Source organism: Ursus arctos, unplaced genomic scaffold, assembly GCF_023065955.2.
Source record: "Ursus arctos isolate Adak ecotype North America unplaced genomic scaffold, UrsArc2.0 scaffold_13, whole genome shotgun sequence".
Taxonomy (NCBI): Eukaryota; Metazoa; Chordata; class Mammalia; order Carnivora; family Ursidae; genus Ursus; species Ursus arctos.
In genome coordinates, this window is record NW_026622797.1 from 15,893,729 (window position 1) to 15,913,892 (window position 20,164).

The following is a 20,164-nucleotide window of genomic DNA, read 5'->3' on the forward strand; positions in this document are numbered from 1 at the left end:
TGAACTAGAGCCTTCTATATCAACATGAGCAAATCTCAGAAATCTAACATTGGGCAACATAAGCAAGGTGAAGAAAATCTGTAAAACATTACTTATGTAGCTGTAAAGCATGCAAGATAATCCACATGCATACCTGTCACTCCTGCTGAGTTGCAAGAGCCCCATTCCTCTTTTCCTAGCATGGTGTGTAATATACAAGAGGTGCTCGGCAAAGGTTTACAAAGTAAAGGAATACACGCATGGTCTAATTAAATCACACAACTGTGGCAGTTAAGTAAAGGAGCAGAGAGGAGACACTAGAATCTCTGTGCACTAATTGTGTGTCCATGCATGTGTGTGTGCGTGTGTGTGTGTGTGTGAGTGTGTGTTTGGGGGGATTGTACAAAGTATCTATTGGACCCAGCTACTATGGAGGAAGGTTCTAAAGGTTCTCCTTTAAGCACTGGAAAACTAGCCAACGTGGGGGAGTTAGGCAAGATGAGAAACATTTGGGGAAGATTGGAGCCTAGGATGCTTGTGTGCGTGTGTGCACGCACACACACAAACACACATGCACACACATACAGAGAGCTCAAAGAAGCAATAGAAAGAAAAGAAACAGTTCCAGTGACCTCGTAAACCTGACTCTACATAACACGCAGCCACCTGATGTATGAGAGACTGACTTCTAAGAAAGAGAAAAGCCAAAGCATGTTTCTGAAGGGATCTGGCAGCCGCTGTGAAAACAGAAGGTCCTTCCTCACTCTGGAGTCTCTGCCATGTGGCACTGTCATGGGGCATGGCATCCCAGTGCCACGTTCTGCTCTGAGCTCTCATCCCCCCATCCCTCCTGGGCCCCATGGCTTTCATCTTCCACCCCCTCCCGCCTGCCCCGGCCAGGGCCAGAGGCAGCAGATGGACACTCATTCTGTAATTATCACCATGGCCAGGCGTCTGGAGCCTTTTCCTTGTCTCTCAAAGTGATTCATCTGTTACACTCATTGATGTACTGTGTTGCTTCAACAAAGATGGGTCCATCAGAAAGTAGGAAGAGGAGAAACCACAGTATCTTTGCAAATCACTGCTTTGTGCATAAGTAAACCACACTTACGTCATTCTTTCATGCATTTAGAAGCATTTAAAAAGACAAATGGATATTATGTGGTAGCCCTTTAATTAGAAGTAATTGCTTACAAAAGGACTTTTTGAAAGATGTGCTTAAAACTGTGGCTCGGTGCGTGGTGTTGCCAATCACAATAATTGTGTAGATCAGGCGAGCTCCCATAAAGGGCCCCCAGCAGAACTCTGAATGCTCAATCTGCTTCTCCAAAAAATATCATCCACCCTTGATGCAGAGCCCAGGGTGGAGTGAGGAGGGAGACAGCAGGTGAAGATTCTGAAGGCTGGGATCCGCGTGGCTCAGTGATGCCCCCATGTACTGTCCCCTCTTTGTCACCCCAATCAATGCACCAGTCACGTCCTTAAAATCCATATTCACAAGGGCCATTTGCTCCAGGTGCTGAGTCCCATTGCCCAAGGACAGCAAAACCAAGTCAACCTACACAACTTTTACAGAGCTACCTGACACTCCAAAAAGCCCGACACGCATCAGAAGACATGGGGATCAGGCAAAGCGTTATCAGGGGGAAGGAAAGAAGAATTTCAAAATCTGCTGAAGTTTAGATAGGTGAGGGCGATGGAAGGGCAGTACTTGCCTCTTTTAAAAGTGGTGGCAACACCTGAGAACTGTTCCAAATGGCAAAATGTCCTCGCCCAAAGAACCAGCTAAGAATTTTAAAATCACTGTGTAAATTTTTTTCAGCTTGCATATCCGGGCCACACGGGAGGCCAAACAGGCAGGCAGTGAGTCAGCACCGACAAACAGCTCTGGGGTGTCCCCAGCCCTGTGCTCCCCGGCCAGGATTTGCTCCCCACCATCCTAGGCATTATAGCACCACAAGCGCCAATATCACTCACCAGTGAATACTGAATTTCCCCCCTTTTTTTCTGGGGGTGGGGGGAGTGTTGTTTATCTTTAGAGAGGTTCATTTGCTCACAGTGCACACCAGAACTGATTCTATTTTTCATTATCTGAAAAGAGGTTTATGAATCTGTTGCGGGTAAGGGTTTGTGCCTGCTGTCACTATAATCCCTGCTGCCAACAGAAATTCCAGAAGGTCTTAACGGCATCCTGGTTGTTTTCTCCTTTCCTTCCTTTAACTTAAAGCCACTTGACACAGTTTTGTCCATTTATTTTCTTGACTATCTGCCTTTAGAGATTAATTTGTTGTGCTGGTGAAAGCAGTCCCATCAATCTATTTTAGAGACTCAGACCACTGCTCTTAGACTAATTACTTTGTACCCAGATTCTAACCTTGATTCGCATGCAGCGGTACAGCTCGCCTGCGCTCCCCACATTCAACCTCACCGGCATGCAAGTCTTCCTTCACTCACTAATAATTGGCTTCTCAGAAACTGTACACTTGTCTTCGGGCACTGTAAAATAAAACCCACCGCAATAAACGATCAGTGGAGTAAATCCGGCAAAATTAAATCTCTAACTTTATAATCACTAAGAAAAACGACAGTAATTTTATCAAGGGCCCCATTATCAACGAGTGAGAATATTATTTGCTACAAATACCTAAACCTTGTTAAAATGAAATCTTACTGAATTTACAAACTGTGAGACTTGTTTTTGATTATGACTCCCTTTGCTAAAGACATAGAAATCCAAAAGTCATGTGTCAAATTGCCTTTAACTTGTCTTCTTTCTTCTGTCCAAATTAAGTCCAAACACAAGAAGAGAATGTGGAGCTGTTTCTAATTAGGGTTGGTCAGCTTTTAAAACCTGATCATTCGTTCTGAATTTAATGAAAGAAGAAAAGGCCATAAAATCACAATCAATCATCAAAAACACCAGCCACTTAAAGGTCCACTGTCCTTTAAAGCCCCTATCTCTTCTATCACGTGTTTTTAAAAAATAACCATTATTAATTACTGTGGGGAAAAAGCATCCAAAGCCAGACCTATGTGGCTCTTCCTATAATAGCATCTACCCCTTCTTTCCATATGTCACAATTATTGTTGTCATCATCGTTATCATTCTTCTCATGGTCATCCTGCTTCTAAGAATGTGCAGTAAAGAATTTCACCTTGCCCCAAAAGAGGTCTAGTCTTTGCCCTCAGTTCCTAGGAGGTGAGCTCTAAGCCCCTGGAATGTCTTGCCTGATCAAAGTATCTTTGTTTACCCTGGGGTAAATACACTAGAGAGTGTGATTAGGGTGGGGGTTTTAGGTCACGTGATATCAGCTCGATATACCAAGGGACTGGTGACTGAAGTCAGCCACATGGGCAGTCAACCATGTCTACGTGACCAAGTCCCAGTGAAAACTCTGGCCCTCAAGGCTCAGGTGAGCTTTCCTGGTTGGCAAGACTCTGCATACAGCGTCACACGTCATAGTTGAGAGAATCACCACTGTCCAGGACTCCACCGAGAGAGGACAGCTGGAGGCTCTGTGTTTGGAACTTTCCTGGACTCTGTCCCATGTCTTCTTCCCTTGGCTGATCTTCGTCTATAGCCTTTGACTGTAATAAAATGAAATTATGGCTACAGAAACTCTCAGTGAGTGTCATGGGTCCTTCTAGCAAATTATCAAATATGAGTATGGTCTTGGCGATCCCTAAACTTACAATTGGTGTTGGAAATGAGTATGGGCTTGTGGACTGTTCCCTAACTCTGCAAAGTGTGCTGCATAAAGACCAAGAGAGAAATGCGTAGTTTTGCCTCATAGTCGACTGCATGTCTTTGACAAGCTTACCTAACCCTTCTGGGTTGATTTCCTCAAGGAAGACAATCTTACCCAGGTTTATAAATATTCCAAAGGGGTGCTGGTGCTGACCTGGTAAGAATTCAGAGAAAGGCAGTGACAGGGAGACAGAGCACAGATGTGGACTCAAATATGGGTCCCCATGCTAGCTCCGGCACCTGCTGGCTCCTTCTCCCTGGGCAGAGGAGGCATGGTGCATAAAAACCCTAAGGAAAGCGTGGGATCAACACACAGACAGGGACCAAAATCCTTTTGGCTACTTGGTAAAGTTACTCTTGTGTCTGGTTCATAAATCCCAGTCCTTTATTACTTACCTGCCTAATTACGCTAAAACATAACAAGTCGTTCCTAGCCAGCGGCTATAACCTCTAGAATGTCATTTTCATTGATTCCAGGCTTTCTTCGGAAGCTCCCAATGCTCTCACTCTTTGGAAACATTGTTCTGAATGTGACAGCTTCCAACAGGTGCATTTCAACTCATTAATCCAGCATTCTAGCTCTCTTTCTCATCCTAGCCCCAAATCGCAGTCTTTTTTGAGGAAACCCCATGAGAGCCGAGAAGAAAAAAGGTTCCTCTGCATGGAGTCACTCTGACCCATTTAAATGGAGTGAAATGGCTACTTCCTTGTCTTTCTCTAGCAAGTATGGTTCCGCTCAAGTCACATTCCATTAGGCAGTCTGTTAACTAACTTAGAAAACCATGGGATAAGCTGACATCTGGTCTTTCTGTCCTTTTATTCCTATTTTAACATCTTTTGAGTGCTTAATTCTCACCGTAGTTAATTGTGAATTTAGGAGAGACTATTTTTCCAATGGACGCCCGGGGTTCACTTCTTTACCTAAGTCCCTACATTAGTTAAAGGCACAGAGATGTTCAATAAATATCTGTTGAGCAAATGAATAGAGAGAAGATAGCAAAATGCCAGGCCATGTCTCCTCCAGTCACACACGCAGCCTTTCTGTGTTATAAATACACAGTTTATCTTTTCTCTCCACTATAGTCAGCTCAGAACAGGAGCTCTGAGCACTACCATTACTTCCACGTAGACACAGCTGAACAATATTTTGCAGAACAGGTTAAAATGCTAAATGGAGCAAGACTGACGTGAGCAAGATGAGCTAACAATGGCCCCCAAAGAAGTCAGTCAGAAAAGTGAGCTGCAGTCACCATGACACCATGGCGAAAGAAGGCGATCCTGCCTTCCTGCCACCAACACGGGAAGAACAACAAAGCACGCCTGCCTTCCCAAAACCACTGGTCAATTTCTACTGCAAACCACGATCGGACATCCATTTCCTGCACCATCATGTGTCCGTGACATTTCTGTGACCCGACAGATTATTGGGACCCAGAAATGCCTCTCACCACCTACTCACAGACTGAGTCATCCTGCATGAACCCCTGATGCATATCAACCTACAGGCTCTGATTGCTAAACGCACAGAAAAAAAATATATGATGTTTATCAGGGAACAATGGCACAGCCATCATCAACTATAAAAAGAGATTTCTATGAGTCTATTGACCGGACTGACAACTCCCCTAAGAGATGGTAAGACAGATGCCCTCAAGCCCATATTAAATGCATTTTCTGTCCACCATACCAGTATAATGGAAGTGCTCCTATGTGATCCTAAGATTTGAAAACCATGCAAAGTAAGAATAAGAAATAGGAAAAGCAGCTCCTCCCTAGCCTGGCTAGCTGGCCCCAACACCTCACCTCAGATTTCTATAATGTCCACCAGGCTGTCACTCCTGACCATTTAAATCCAAATATGAACCAAAATTAAATTACTCCTTTTCTTCTTGCATTATATAGAAACATTTTTTTTCTACATTTAAATCAGCTCTGTTTTAATATCAGCTACAACGGAAATGTCATTTACTCAAGGGGAAAACATTAAAACACCATTCTTACTAATCAACCACAAATACATTATTGTGGTGACCACAATTACATCACTATGTTTTGAAAGGTCCAAGTCAGAAAAGATCTGCGCATTGAGTCCACAGCTAGGAATATGAATCAAAATGAGAAAATACAAGTTCTTTTCTGATTAGACAGGGTCCCACCTAAAATGAAACCATGGACCCAAAGCACACAACACACCAAAAACAGTATCACTTCTGTGAAATTAGCAAATTCTTTTAAGTGTACTCTTCAAATCGAATAATTCAAGAATATCATTTTTGGTGAACTGGGGCATTTTGCATATTTAATATGTAATGGAGAAGTATTACCTTATATAGACCAGATTCGACCAGCATGTGCATATCCTGACTTCTCCAGTTATTAACTATATCACCTCAGGCAAATGACATAGCCCTTCTATGTCTCAAATTCCTTACCTGATAACAATAGTGTCAACTTCACAGCTTTGTTGTAAAGAAGAAATAAGTTAATACATGTGATGTACTTAGATGATTCCCTGACATGTGCTTAGTAATTATTTAGCTATTATTATTATTACTACTATCTCTAAAATTATTATTAGTGCAAATAACTGCACTAAAACCCAGAGAGGTAGTTATTACCTCCATTTTATAGAGGAGGAAATGGAAGCTCAGAGAGTTTGAGAAAATGGCTGAAAGTCACACGTATGCAGGGCTGGTGCTCACATCAAACTTGTCTTATGGGGTGCCTGGGTGGCTCAGTCAGTCCAGCAGCCATCTGACTCTTGATTTTGGCTCATGTCAAGATCCCAGCATCCTGAGTTTGAGCCCTGGGTGGGGTTCCACGCTCAGCAGGGAGTCTGCTTGAGGATTTTTCTCCCTCTCCCCCTTTCCCACTCACATGCACACTCTCTCTCAAATAAATTAATTTTTTAAAAAAGACTCTTGTCTTAAAGTCCAGTCTTCCCACCACCCACCCCACTTCTGCAAGGAGACTATAAATAAATCTCCCTGAATCAGCAAAGACGTCTTCCTTACTTTTGTAACTTCAAAGCGACATAAAATAGTATGCAAAATCCTTTGATCAAAAAATAGCGCCTTCAGGGGCGCCTGGGTGGCACAGCGGTTAAGCGTCTGCCTTCGGCTCAGGGCGTGATCCCAGCATTGTGGGATCGAGCCCCATATCAGGCTCCTCCGCTATGAGCCTGCTTCTTCCTCTCCCACTCCCCCTGCTTGTGTTCCCTCTCTCGCTGGCTGTCTCTATCTCTGTCAAGTAAATAAATAAAATCCTTAAAAAAAAAAATAGCACCTTCAGATAGGACTACTTTAAAAAGAACCTTGTTATCTGGTAGGCACTTAGTGAGACAGGACAAAGTCCTTTTATGTCCTAAATGACTTTCCAAGTCAAGTAGCTTAGGAAGCCAGGCAGGGGGAAAGAACGAGCACAAGGTCAAGTGTCTGAAACTCGGGTTGAGTCCTCCCTTTGCTCACTGCTGTGAGGTCATAGACAAGATAACCTCAGTTTCTTCTTCAGGTCATGACTGTGAGGATTATATGAGATAATGCTTGTTATGGCGATGTGGACTCTAGAGCTTTGGGAAAAGAATAAGCTATGATTTTTATCATCATAACCCAACTGCCAACCTTTTCTGAAATCACCCCTTTAATGGATGAATGAACTTGACTGAAATTCCTTAGCATTTTTCACCATTTTCATCTCAGGAAACCATGAGCTAAAGAACACAGAGATGTTCACATGTAAACACCTTTCCTTCTTTCTTCCTTTGGAACTCCAAAGGGCATTCAAATATTTCATCTTTCATCTTTTAAACCTCCTTATAAAAACCAGATGAGGAATACTTTTGTTCTGGGGGAAGCAAGACCCACCATTTTCATTTAACTGCATGGCTGTTAACAAGTGTGAATGTTTTGCTTTCTAGATACTGCAACAACTGGAAGAGAATAGGGCTCATGAAAGTCCAACCTTTCTTACCTAAATTCTACCAGAACATGAACTGTCCCTCTAGGAGAAGAGGCGAAGAAGAAGGGAATGATTAAGTGAGTAAATGGCATGTCTACACCTACCAGTCTGGATCTACTCTCAGCAGCAACCCTCCTACCCCACATCACATGTGAATTCAGTGACACAATCTACCACTTTTCTCAACTATTCTACTATTCTTGTTTAATCCTTCACAATAATTTAATATAACTCTCCAAATATCTAATCAAACTCTTTTTAAAGATTTTATATATTTATTTGAGAGAGAAAGCACAGAGGGAGAGGGAGAGGGAGAAGCACATTCCCCACGTAGCAGAGAGCCCCAATGAGGGACTCGATCCCACGACTCTGAGATCATGACCTGAGCAAAGGCAGACACTTAACCAACTAAGCCACCCAGGTACCCCTAATTAATTTAACTCTTATATTAATTCCCCAGATAACTATAAGAAAGTTCTTTTCCCAAAAAAAGCTAATGTGAGTTCTCTTGCCTCTATCCTGTTCTTGTTTCCAGAAAGCCTCTAATGAAACTATCAACTCCTCAAGCAGTTTAGACAGTCAAATTCAAAAAACAAAAACAAAACCCAAATCTCTTCGGTAGAAAGATGTTCAAATAGCAACATTTTGAGTGGAGACCACTTCTTACACACATACACACACACACACACACACACACACCACCACCACCACCCAAAAAAAAAAAAAAAAAATTTTTTTTGGTTTGCAACCTAGTCACTCCATGGGGAGACCCACCAATAGACAAGCTGTGCTCATGCTACACAGATTCAATCAGTTTACTAGCTCCTAACACTCACGGACACACTGCCAAAAATGGGCAAGCACAGAGGAAAACAGAAAGAAAAAAAGTGAGATTCAGAGAAAACAGAGACAATGCAGAGAGCAGAAAAATCTTAAAAACAAAAAACAAAGAAATTAAACATCTGATTAATATCCTCAAAGAGAAAAAAATTATAAATCTGTCCATGAAACAATAAGAAATAATAAAACATAATAGTGAACAGAGATCAAGAAAGTGCTCTTAAATATTAAAAATGACACAGCTGAAATTTTAATATATCAGTAAAAAGTCTAGAAAATAAAGTCAGAAATCTTTCAGAAAGGAGAACAAAAATCAAGGAAATGGACAACAAAAGGAGAAAGATAAGATATTAGAGGCTCCACCCAAGAGATGTAACATCGAAACAAGAGGAGAGCCAACATTATAGAATACTGAGGAAGAGATTGATAAAAAAATAACAAAAAATAATAATTTTTTAAGAATTAAAAGACATATATCTTTAGACTAAAAGAGTTTGCAAAGTACCCAGCACATGAATATAAAAGGACCCACACTGAGGCATATCACGGTAAAATTTCAAAGTGTGGAGATAATCCTAAAGTTAATTGAGGGGGAGAAAATAGGTCACATACTAAGGTCTGAGAATGGAAGTGGCATCAGACTTTTTAATACAAGAAATTACAAAATAGGGGTGCGTGGGTGGCTCAGTCGTTAAGTGTCTGCCTTTGGCTCAGGTCATGATCCCAGGGTCCTGGGATCAAGCACCACATCGGGCTCCCTGCTTGACGGGAAGCCTGCTTGTGTTCCCTCTCTCCCTGTCTGTCAAATAAATAAATAAAATCTTTAAAAAAAATGACAAAATAGGATAATGCCTTAAAATTGAGGTTTTTTTTTTTTTTAAGATTTTATTTATTTATTTGACAGAGATAGAGACAGGCAGCGAGAGAGGGAACACAAGCAGGGGGAGTGGGAGAGGAAGAAGCAGGCTCATAGCAGAAGAGCCTGATGTGGGGCTCGATCCCAGATCGCCGGGATCACGCCCTGAGCTGAAGGCAGACGCTTAACCGCTGTGCCACCCAGGCGCCCCCCAAAATTGAGTTTTATCAATAAATTTTATCCCAGAATTCTATACCATCCAAACTATTAATCAACATACATTTTCATACACAAAAGGATTTAAAAAATTTACCTTCTATGCATCTTTTCCCAAAAAGCTACTGGAGGATGTACTCCCACAAAAATGAGGAAGACTGGGATTTAAGAAACAAAGCATCTAACAGGACAACACTGAACAGAAATCTTATTACAGTAGCTACTCAGTAGACCCAGAGACTAACTTTTCCTGATTGTTAGATAGGGGCACCAGGGGGCACCTGGGTGGCACAGCGGTTAAGCATCTGCCTTCGGCTCAGGGCATGATCCTGGCATTATGGGATCGAGCCCCACATCAGGCTCTTCCGCTATGAGCCTGCTTCTTCCTCTCCCACTCCCCCTGCTTGTGTTCCCTCTCTTGCTGGCTATCTCTATCTCTGTCAAATAAATAAAATCTTTAAAAAAAAAAAAAAGATAGGGGCACCAGGAGGAAAGTTTGGGGTGGGGGCATAGTAATGACAAGTTTGAGTATACATTAAAGGTACTACATGTTTGACAAAGATACTGAAAAGTTCAACAAAAAATAGCAACAGGTACTAGACAAAAATAAAAGACAAGACAGTATCAATTCCAGGAAAAACAAAGAGCTATAAAAAAGGAGCCATGGTCATATTTCACTGTGGTTTAGCAGTGAAAAATATCTGTTTAAACCATAATACTATAAACCTTGACCACTTACTCAACAAAATACTGGTCAATACCTTTATTAAGGGGATGGAGGGAAATGAGTTACGTGGAGAGTGAGAGAGCTATCACATTTCCCTTTAAGCCAATACATGAAAAAAATAATTAGTAGCAATTTCATATTTAGGAATACAAGAGTAAAGAGTAGGAAAACAGCCAACAGTGTTGATCTGTAAAACTATTTGGATATAATATATAAATATAAAATATATACCTTTAGGAAGAGGGACTAAAGAATGGGAGAGGCAATGTTACTTTTCTTTTATAAGCCCAATTGTATTTTTGGCTTTCAAAACTATGAAAGTATACTACATTAATTTTAAAATAAATTTAATAACTTTATAATTTTAAAATTAGCATTAAAAATCTCTGTGACTGCAAGATGCAATCAGCATAAAGGAACACTTGGGACTATAAGAATAAAGCTCAAATAAGTAATTGGCCTCAAGCCAAATGATCACAAAACACCCAAATCTTACACACTCTTGTGAAAGTATGCTTTCCTCTCACTTTGTAATTGTATCACTTCAAAACTCAGAAGTCCTACCACCATTGCTTTGATGTTGCAAAAAACATCTGATGGATCTTCTAATTCCTCTGATTTATCCCGGCAACAAATGAATAGGATTTCCTTTACCAATCTTTTCATGACTGATCAAATCCTTAATTTCTACACCATGCTTTCACTCTTTGGAGTACACCTTAAATGCTTTGGTCTATGATGTAAAGTTTACATCAAAAACCAGGGATGTACTGTATGGTGACTAACAGAATATAATAAAAAAATATTATTATAAAAAAGAGAAATGCAAAAAAATAATAAATAAATAAATAAATAAATAAATAAATAAATAAATGCTTTGGTTTAACCAAACTAATACCCACTGTTTTTATACTAATATTTATCCACTTGATGATAAATATACAAACAAAGCATAAAATTTCTTCTTCCAATAAAGGCAATTCTTCTGAATGACAGATTTCACCTTAAGGTTCTTAAAAATGCATCTCTATATACTAAAAGAATGTATTCTCCAGTTATAAATCTAACCCTTTTACCAAAGTGATTCCAAACCCTCTCACAATTACCTTCAAATTTGGCTTTTAGGGACAACTGGGTGATGGGCATTAAGGAGGGCACTTGATGTAATAAGCACGGGGTGTTATATGCAACTGATGAATCACTAAATTGTACCCCTGAAACTAACAATACAGTATCTGTTAGGTAAATTCAATTTAAATAAAGAATTAAAAAAAAAAAAAAAGACAAGCAACACACCCAATTCCATCAGTTTGAAGTCTTCCTGAACCAGATATGCGTGGGCGTACGTTTAAGGGAGTTAATACTAGTCGAGCATGCACTTCACTTACGGATAATCACCGCTACTTAGTACATACATAACCAAACCATGTATTGTTGTTCGGCTTTAAAAAAACACAACTTGGTTTAACAAAAACAAATTCAAACACGGGATTTAGGAAAAGCGATCTGTTTACCTCTGTTGGTTTGTAGCAGTCTACAAGAGCTTCCTAGAATAAAACACACAGAAGGTAAGTTTGATTATTTTACAATTCAGTATCATTTTAAAAGTGAAATTAAAAATCATTTGTCTTCATGGTGTTATTCTGTACATGGTAAATCCAGATTTCATATCAACAATCTAGAATCGCACTTTATTTCAGCACCCGTTAGGTCAGCTTGAAGATATCAAAAGTTGTACCTTCTATGCACGAATGCCTTGCACTCCTCAGAACACACACGCACCCCTTTCCTTCGGCCGACCCACTGGTTAATAAGAAACTATATGCACTGACGTGGAGACAGCCTGTGGGAAATGGTAATAATCACCCCGGACACGGAAAGCCAGGGGCCTGGCTGTGATTCAACCACAAAGCACCTTGTCACACCTCTGCACGCCTCCGTGTACTCGCCTGGAAACCAAAGCTACAGCCCCTTTGAGGGTCTCAATTTAAAAAAAAAAACAACCTTTTATATGTTATCACATCTACAGACCTGGTGCCTGCTTTCTTGTTTCTAACTTTCATAACTAGATGCTATCGTGTCCCAACTAGATTTACCAACAAGAAATGATCACTAAGCTGAGACTGTTCACCACACGAGGGACACTAGGAATTATTAACACATGGAACACACTCAGACATTACAATGTGCCCTTTAATTGCCTTTAGAGATCACTTGCCATTGGTGATAACCAACAGCCATTAATAGTAATTATCAGTGAACATTAAGAACAATGACAGGTCAGAAGCTAATTGCTTTTAGAAACTCCCAAACGCACATTTTAAAATGATAGATCTGACCTCCTGTGGGAAGGGAAATAAACGCTGCATGGCTCTGGACAGAGGAAACAGGAGACATCCCCACACCCATTGCTGTATTAGAACGCTACCCGGTGAGCAGACTCTAATAATGTATCTTTTATTATGTTGTAAACAATTTAATCTGGAAACTGATTTCCTGGGTGATATAATCCACGACCATGGGACCAGAGTCCTGGGCCTGGGTACCCCAGGTCTGGCTCAGCACTCCTTCCTCTCATATAGCTGTGGGACATCACTTCCTCTCCTGGCAAATGCACTCCTAGAGGCAGAACCGGCTCTTCCTCCAAGAAGATGCAGCCACAGAAGCTCACACCCGTCGGGGGGTTTGAGAACTGACTGGGGTCAAGAACTGCTTTAGCATCAGAGACGGAGTGCGGGAGAGCAGATACCCAGCACCCCTCTGCTTTCCTCCCGGCACACTGCTCGATTCCTGGTGCTAACACCGCCCTAGGGTAGGATCCGTGTATGCCAGGTTCTGGAGATCCAAGCCCATTCAAGCATCCGTGACTGGCAAGTTCTAGATTTTGAAAGCTGCTTACCCGTAATTTTAAAGCTCTCTCTTCTTCACTGTCTGCGTCAAGAAGATCATCAATGTCAATTTCTACTTCTGGCATTTCTTCTTCCTGGGGGAGCAAATGGGAAGGCATTCTATTTACTGAGAAACGACATGACACCGAACCAATTTAGTTCACTTACATAAATAACTAGATCATTAATTAAGGGGGGATTAACAATTGGGTGGAGGGGAGACCAGAAGTAAGAAGAGGGAAAGGAAAAGACGTGGAGGAAGTAGGAGAAAGAGAGAAAGACGGGGGAAAGGGGGTAAGTAGAAGGAAGGAGGAGGAAAGGCAGGGACGGGGAGAGGGAGCAAAGAGATCTAAGAGTCACGAAGCAGTAGAAAGTAATATTTCAAAGATGACAACTTCTTGCGTTCTGGTAGAAAACTACAATTATGAGTATAGCATGGGAGTCAGCAGATGACAGAGCAGTAAGAGTTGCAGTTTCTTACCCACCATCTACCCTTTGCTTGGTGGCTACCTGATCTTTATTCTGGTCCACATCTCCCTTCACAGCTCTGGCTCTGGGGGGAGCCTGATTCTGAAGATTTCTGAGGCACGGTGCTTGGGTCAGGATCACCCCAGTTCCAACTACTGACTCAGAGGATGGGAGATCCAACTGAGACCCGTGGGGGTGCTGGGAAAAGATGCTCTTTCCATGAGAAGCATCCCTGCTCGCTCCTTCTAAACTGCGAGTGGAAAGAGGACGCTCTTAGCCATAAATTACTGGCAGCCATCCTGCAACTACAAAGAAAGCGAGCCTGATTCAGGGTGGGCAGAGTTAGGAGAAGAACCCAGGGTCCTAGACAAGTCGGTCACTGAGTCACTGAGTCAAACCACCTCTGAAGCCCGCCTACCTTTAAGTAAATCCCTATTTCTACTTCAGCCAATGTGAGTGAAGTGTAATATTCCTGCAACCAGAGACATCCAATCCAGAACAGAGGGCAGATGAACAAAGTCCATCTGGAATGTGGTGAAAGACGTCCCCAATGTGGAATCTGTACTTCCACGCCCAGGTAGGTCTTTGCTACCTCTCACTTCCTGTTATCTGATCTGCGCCATTCTGAGAACACGGAAATACAATCGCATTTTGGAAAGCGCTGCGATTTTGCCCGTCACCTTCCCAGTAGGAGTCACCCCCTCCCCAGCTCCTCCCTGTCGCAGGCATGTGTCTGCAGAAGCTAGAGAGAGAGCTTTACGAGGGGTGTCCGGGCTTAGCTGCTCGGTGCCGGCTACATCACCTGGTCTTTGCGGGCAAGACTCACTTCCTGAGTATCTTCTTTCTAGTAAAATGCATTTACGAATAATGCACAACCATTCTTTTTTTTTTTTTTTTTTCTATTCCAACACTAAAGAGGACCCAAGCGTTTGGAGGAAACTAAGGAATGTGACACACTGCTGTGAAATGGTAAGAAATGTATATATTGGTCTCTACCCCTGGTTCCTGGCACAGAGCTCCTAAAACCCTTAGAACTCCCTGGCTGGTAGGAACCTCTTGAGTTCTAATGAGGTGACTCTTGGTGGGCTCCTGGGTGGGGGCTGGTCACAAGAAAGACCAAACCATGATTAGAAGCTTGGAACTTTCCACCACACCCCTCACCCATCCTTCTGGAAGGGGAGAGGGGCTGGAAATGGAGGTAGGTACAAATGTAGCCTCTATCCAGGCTGAGGATGCTGGGAGGAGCCCAAGGCTGCACTCCATGGTCAGGATGCTGGGAAAGACCACCCTGGATGTGTGTGCTGCTTCCCTCCATCCATGGCTACCAGCTTCCGTGGCCACCACCACGCGCCCCCCCACCACCCTTGCTGGCGCTCTGTCATTCTGAGCCGCCCATGCCCCACCTCCTATTTTTGTGTGTATGTGAAATTCCGCCTGAGTCACTTAGGAAGCCACAAACAGATGGTGGTACAGCTCTCAAGGGTCTACCAGACTCTCCACAGTGAAAGGACAGGTGGGGACTGAAACACCAACAGAGAATCTCACTAGATTATGAAACAGCCAACAGCCCATGAACACAGACCACAGCTGGGGAGCCACAGTGTGGACGGAGCCCACAGGGAACCTCCCCAGGCCAATGAACGCCAAACCAATGGCCATCGGCCCCTGGAGCAGAGCCCAGTGCACACTGGCTTATGTTCTGGTAAATGTGCTTAGAGATTAATCCAGCTACATCCACAGCATGGTGTGGCTTTAAAAACTCCCCTAGAAGGCCCAAATCCCCATAGCCAGTTTCAGCTGATTCTACTCAAGAAAAGCTAAGCAAAAGAGACAAACCCACAAGTTCCTATCTAACCGTCTACACAGAATCCTCCTCAGTTTCTCCATGCCTCCCCCAAATCAGTCACTTGGCTTTGGCATTAATATTCGGTGTGGACACGAAGTCTATACTTAAGGTTCAGTGTCCTTGAGCGCAGGAAGCAGGATAAAGAACCTCTTCAAGGAATCACAGCGAAGGGAAGCTCAGCGTCTGCTATTCTTAAAGGAAATGAAGGACTAAGTAAATAATGCTCTCCTCAGAGCGGTACGGCGACGCGTTTCCCTGCGAACGTTACTCAGCTTTGCTGCCCTGCCAGATTCAGTCACATGGGCCTCACTTGTGGAGCAATGCCGAGTCCCACCCGTGCGGGAGGCATGTGCAACGCTCTCACTAGGAATGCACTCGGCTCTCCCGCAGACACCACATTTGACCCATTTTCTCCAGCCCTCAACATCTGGGCTGTCTGATATGGCAACCGCGTGTGGTATTTTCATAAAATTCACCACATGAAACACAATTAAAAATTCAGTTCCTCAGTCGCATTAGCCATGTTTCAGTGCCCAGTGGCCACATGGGGAACCTTCCATTCCAGTGGACATGACTGCCCTAGAGTCCACTTACCCCCTGGACCAGACATTGGGAAGCAAAGCCTCCTTCCCTCTCAAGGGCCCTTGACAGGAGTAAAGAAGACACCCAGCATCACAGGGTCACTACCATTACCAAGGGTACACGGCAGGGAAAACCTAGGCTTAGCTTTCCTGATGCAAATTGTCTCCATCGACTAAGTAATTATAACAATCATTGGGCATGGACACTTTCTACCAACCTATGATGCTTCTCGTGACCCCAAGGAGTCTGAGCTCAGTGTGCACACGAGGAGGGGGGAGTAGGGGTGTGTTCTGAAGGTCGGTGATGCCGAAACCAAAGTCCGGGGCACAACGACATAGAGACACAGGCCATGGAGGTACACATGGGAGGGTCCTGGGGGGCAAAGACTGATCTAGTGTCAAATAGAGAATCCCATGTATATTTGGTATTTAAAATTTTTAATGAGGAGTGCAGAAATATTCTACATTTGGTTGAAGTTCTCTTTAGCGCTATTAAATGTATGGAACGATATCACCAAATAATTAACTTTAGTGATGGATCACATTGTTGACAAGGGAGTAACCACAGCCTCAGCTCACTCTGATGTCCCAGAGTTTAGTGGTATTTGAGAATTTCCCCACTTTAAAAACAGACCAGTGGTTATGGTGACGGTAAGTGAAACCATCTCTTCAGAGTCCCTGAAGGGGACCTTGAAGGGCTAAGTCACCAGCTAACATATCCCCCTTTTAGTCAGAGGCCTTCCTGTTGGCACCCGCAGAACAAGCCCCTTGATCACGACCATGCATCTTCCTGTCATACACCTGCTGAAAATCCACTATATGCAAGGTGTGTGGTCAGGCACTGTAAGACTCTGCCTGGGAGGGACCGTCAGTCTAAACTCGAAACAAAATAACATACCACAGCACCAAAAGAGAAAGACAAACCCAAGGGCTTGAGTAACTAAGGAGAGGAAAACCTTCCACCAAGGGCTGCCCGGGAGGGTTTCACCAAGGAGTGTGTAAGCTGGCCTTGAGGAGTGGCAGGATTTGGACAGGATTCGAGGGGGAGGGAGATCACCCACCAAAGGCAAAATGGTACACAGGAGGCAAAAATACAATGTGAGTTGTAAACATGGCGTGTAGAAAGGTCTTGGCCTGGGAGCCAGACAGCTCTGAGCTGCCAACTTCAATGCCTGTGGTGAGCAGACAGGTAACAGCAATGAGCACTAAGGCAGCCTGGGGGGGTGCTATAAGGAGTAGTGGGGAGCATGGGAAACTGGAGAAAATATGCCCTGAAGAAAGACAGCAAAGAACACGCCATTCCTGCCAATTGTGACCTTCCTTTTAGGAATGTGTGCTTAGTGCTGCCAGATTTTCTAACTTTTCAGGAGAAGTTGAAAATACAGATTTTTAATATAAAAAATATCACAATATTTTAAAAGTTGGTTAACAATTGCTTAAAATCCTGTAAAGGACCAACAAAATCCATCACCCTGCAGGCCACAGTTCTTCCTCGTCCTGCAGAGACTAACCTACGGGGGGCTCCAGAGCAAGGGTGGGAAATGCCAGCAGGGAAGCCAGCCGGGCTGCAGGGCTGCGGGCTGCGGGGAGGAGGCGAGGAGATGAGGCCTCTGAGAAACACACACTCACCCCAGCGTGAGCTACCCGGGCTTGAATGAGTTGTAGCAAGAACGAAAAGATCTTAACCGCTGTGCCACCCAGGCGCCCCTAGAACGAAAAGATCTTAAACCATGATTAACAGGGAGGGAAAACAGAGGGCACCTGGAGATGAGCTGGGTGGCGGATGAGCGAGAAGGAAAAGTAACAGGAGATCCAGGTTTCAGGCCAAGAGGTGTTGGAGGAAAACGCAGTAATAAGGGGCGCATCTGGGACCCTGAAGGCAGTTCACAGCCAACAGGCAGTTCAGAGGTAAGCCATCGGCAATGCCCTCTCCCTGCCAGCTCCCAGCGCGTGAGCAGACGGGACCCCCACGTCGCCACCACAAAGGGACACGCTGCAGGGCTGAGCGGCAGAGGCCCAGCCCCGCGCAGGCAGAAGCTGCAGCCTAGAGGAGGCCGCCACGGCGGGGAGCGCACAACAGGCCCGGGCACAAGGATGCACTCAGGCCACCCATGCAGGCTCCCGGAGCACGGCCGGCCTGTGGACACACACACACACCCTCACACACATACACACACTCTCGTGTGCGCACACTCTCACGCATACATACACACCCTCCCATGTGTATACATGCACACTCACACGCACACTCGTGCACCTACACTCACATATGCACATACTCTCATGGGCGCACATGCACATGCTTGCACGTGCTCGTGCACATTCTCACATATGCACACGCTCACATGCACACGCTCACACACACCCACACCCAGTGTTACACGCACACGCACTCTCTCACATGTGCACACACTCCTCATATGCACACTCACGCACACACACATGCACAAACTTGCACACACACTCTCACATGCACACACTCTCACATGCACACACACTCTCACATGTGTGCACACATACTCACATACCATATGCACACACACTTCTAACTTGCCAGAAAATTTACACCATGAGCCCTGTCAAGTGTGATGTCAAGTGTGTTTGTATTAAAAAAAAAATACAAGTGCTCGCTTCTCTCCACAGCAGTGACGGGGGCAGGAATGCTCGAGCTAAAACAGCTGGGACACGGATTCTGGTTTTCCAGCTCTGTGACACTCGGCCTAACGGCTCCCTGAAAGTGCCAGGGGCTCACGGTTCTCAGCAAGTCTCCAGCTTCAATAGGGCTGTGAAGTGCCGCGGGATCAGAGCCTGTGACCCTGGCTGCCGCCCACGGACACACGCGGGGCGGGACACACGGGGCGGGACACGTGGGCAGCAGGGGCAGGGGTGGGCAAGGGCCCAGAGCCCGCACTTCCGAGCACTCCCCCTGCTGTAGGCGCGCAGGGGAAACTGGCTCAGGAAGAACCTAAAAAGAACAGAGGCGAGCTGAAGCCAGGGGATTCCGTCAGCTCCCAAAGAAAATACTTACATTTCATGTTTTCATTTTAATGACGATCCCAAAAATTTCTGTAAGCAAGCATACTTATTCTAAGAATTGTCTGGATGGTCATCCTTTAACCTTTAATTCGACTCTGTGTTTGCACGGTGGCATCCAGCAGAATTACTTTCACTGTCACGGGCGAATGAGTAAAAGGCCAAAGATCTGATACCGAATAAATGTAATACCCGTTAGATCCATACCTCAGTGACCTAGGCCCACCGGGTGAAGCCAGAGGGACGTCTCTCACAGGACATGCAGGGGCCAGGCTGGGCCTCCTTCCTAACCACACGAAAGGAGTGACAGGAGGCATCACACTAAATTCATGTTGTGGGCTTGAATTCCATTGGCTGGGTGCTTTACGGCTAATCTGCAATTGGGATTTGATTTTATAACTGCAAAAACCATAAGCATCAGGAGTTACACCTGGTTTTAAGTGGTACATATTTAAATACTATAATATTACATGCTTCAATCAGCCCTGGAAACTGCAGGAAATCTTTTCCACTTAAAAAGGAGCCCAGCCTGCCCTATGGCACATCGCTGTGGAATTTCAAAACACTGGGGACGAAGAGGAGATCCTGGAAGTTTTCAGAAAGACACAGGTCACAACGAGGCAGTCGGAGAATTGGTGTCATCAGGCAAGGGAGCAGTAATTTCAAAATCCCGAGGGGAAACGATTGCCAAACTGGATGCCTCCATGCCCACACACTGCCAGCTAAGAGTCAGAGCAAGACCACAGCCATTTCAAGACACATCGGGTTTTACATCTTAATAGATCTGCCTCCCATTTGGGGACGAAGTGGTCCAGTAAAACAAAGGAAACACATGGGGTTGTAGATGGTGAAGACCAGAGGGCACACACCCGAATCCTGCCCGAGGAGGGCATCTGGGAGGCCAGGAAGTGAAGAACAAAGCACGGGGGGCCCCAAAGCTGGGAAGCTGAGCAGAAAGAATGGAGCCGAGCCTAATGGGTAACATGGGCATGGGGACCAGGTCACCCCTGCCTGGGTGGCCAGGC

At 44.3% G+C, this 20,164-nt stretch overlaps 1 protein-coding gene across 1 annotated transcript in view; it reads right to left on the minus strand.

The window, feature by feature from the left end:
* The window catches only part of PPP1R14C (protein phosphatase 1 regulatory inhibitor subunit 14C), an 84,205-nt gene that overhangs the window by 14,916 nt on the left and 49,125 nt on the right, over positions 1-20,164 (minus strand). The window contains exons 2-3 of the mRNA XM_026505043.4: positions 13,223-13,306; positions 11,838-11,870 (exon numbers count right to left, since the gene is read on the minus strand). Coding sequence (XP_026360828.1) covers positions 11,838-11,870; positions 13,223-13,306 — 117 coding nt within the window. The remainder of the gene's footprint in view (positions 1-11,837; positions 11,871-13,222; positions 13,307-20,164) is intronic.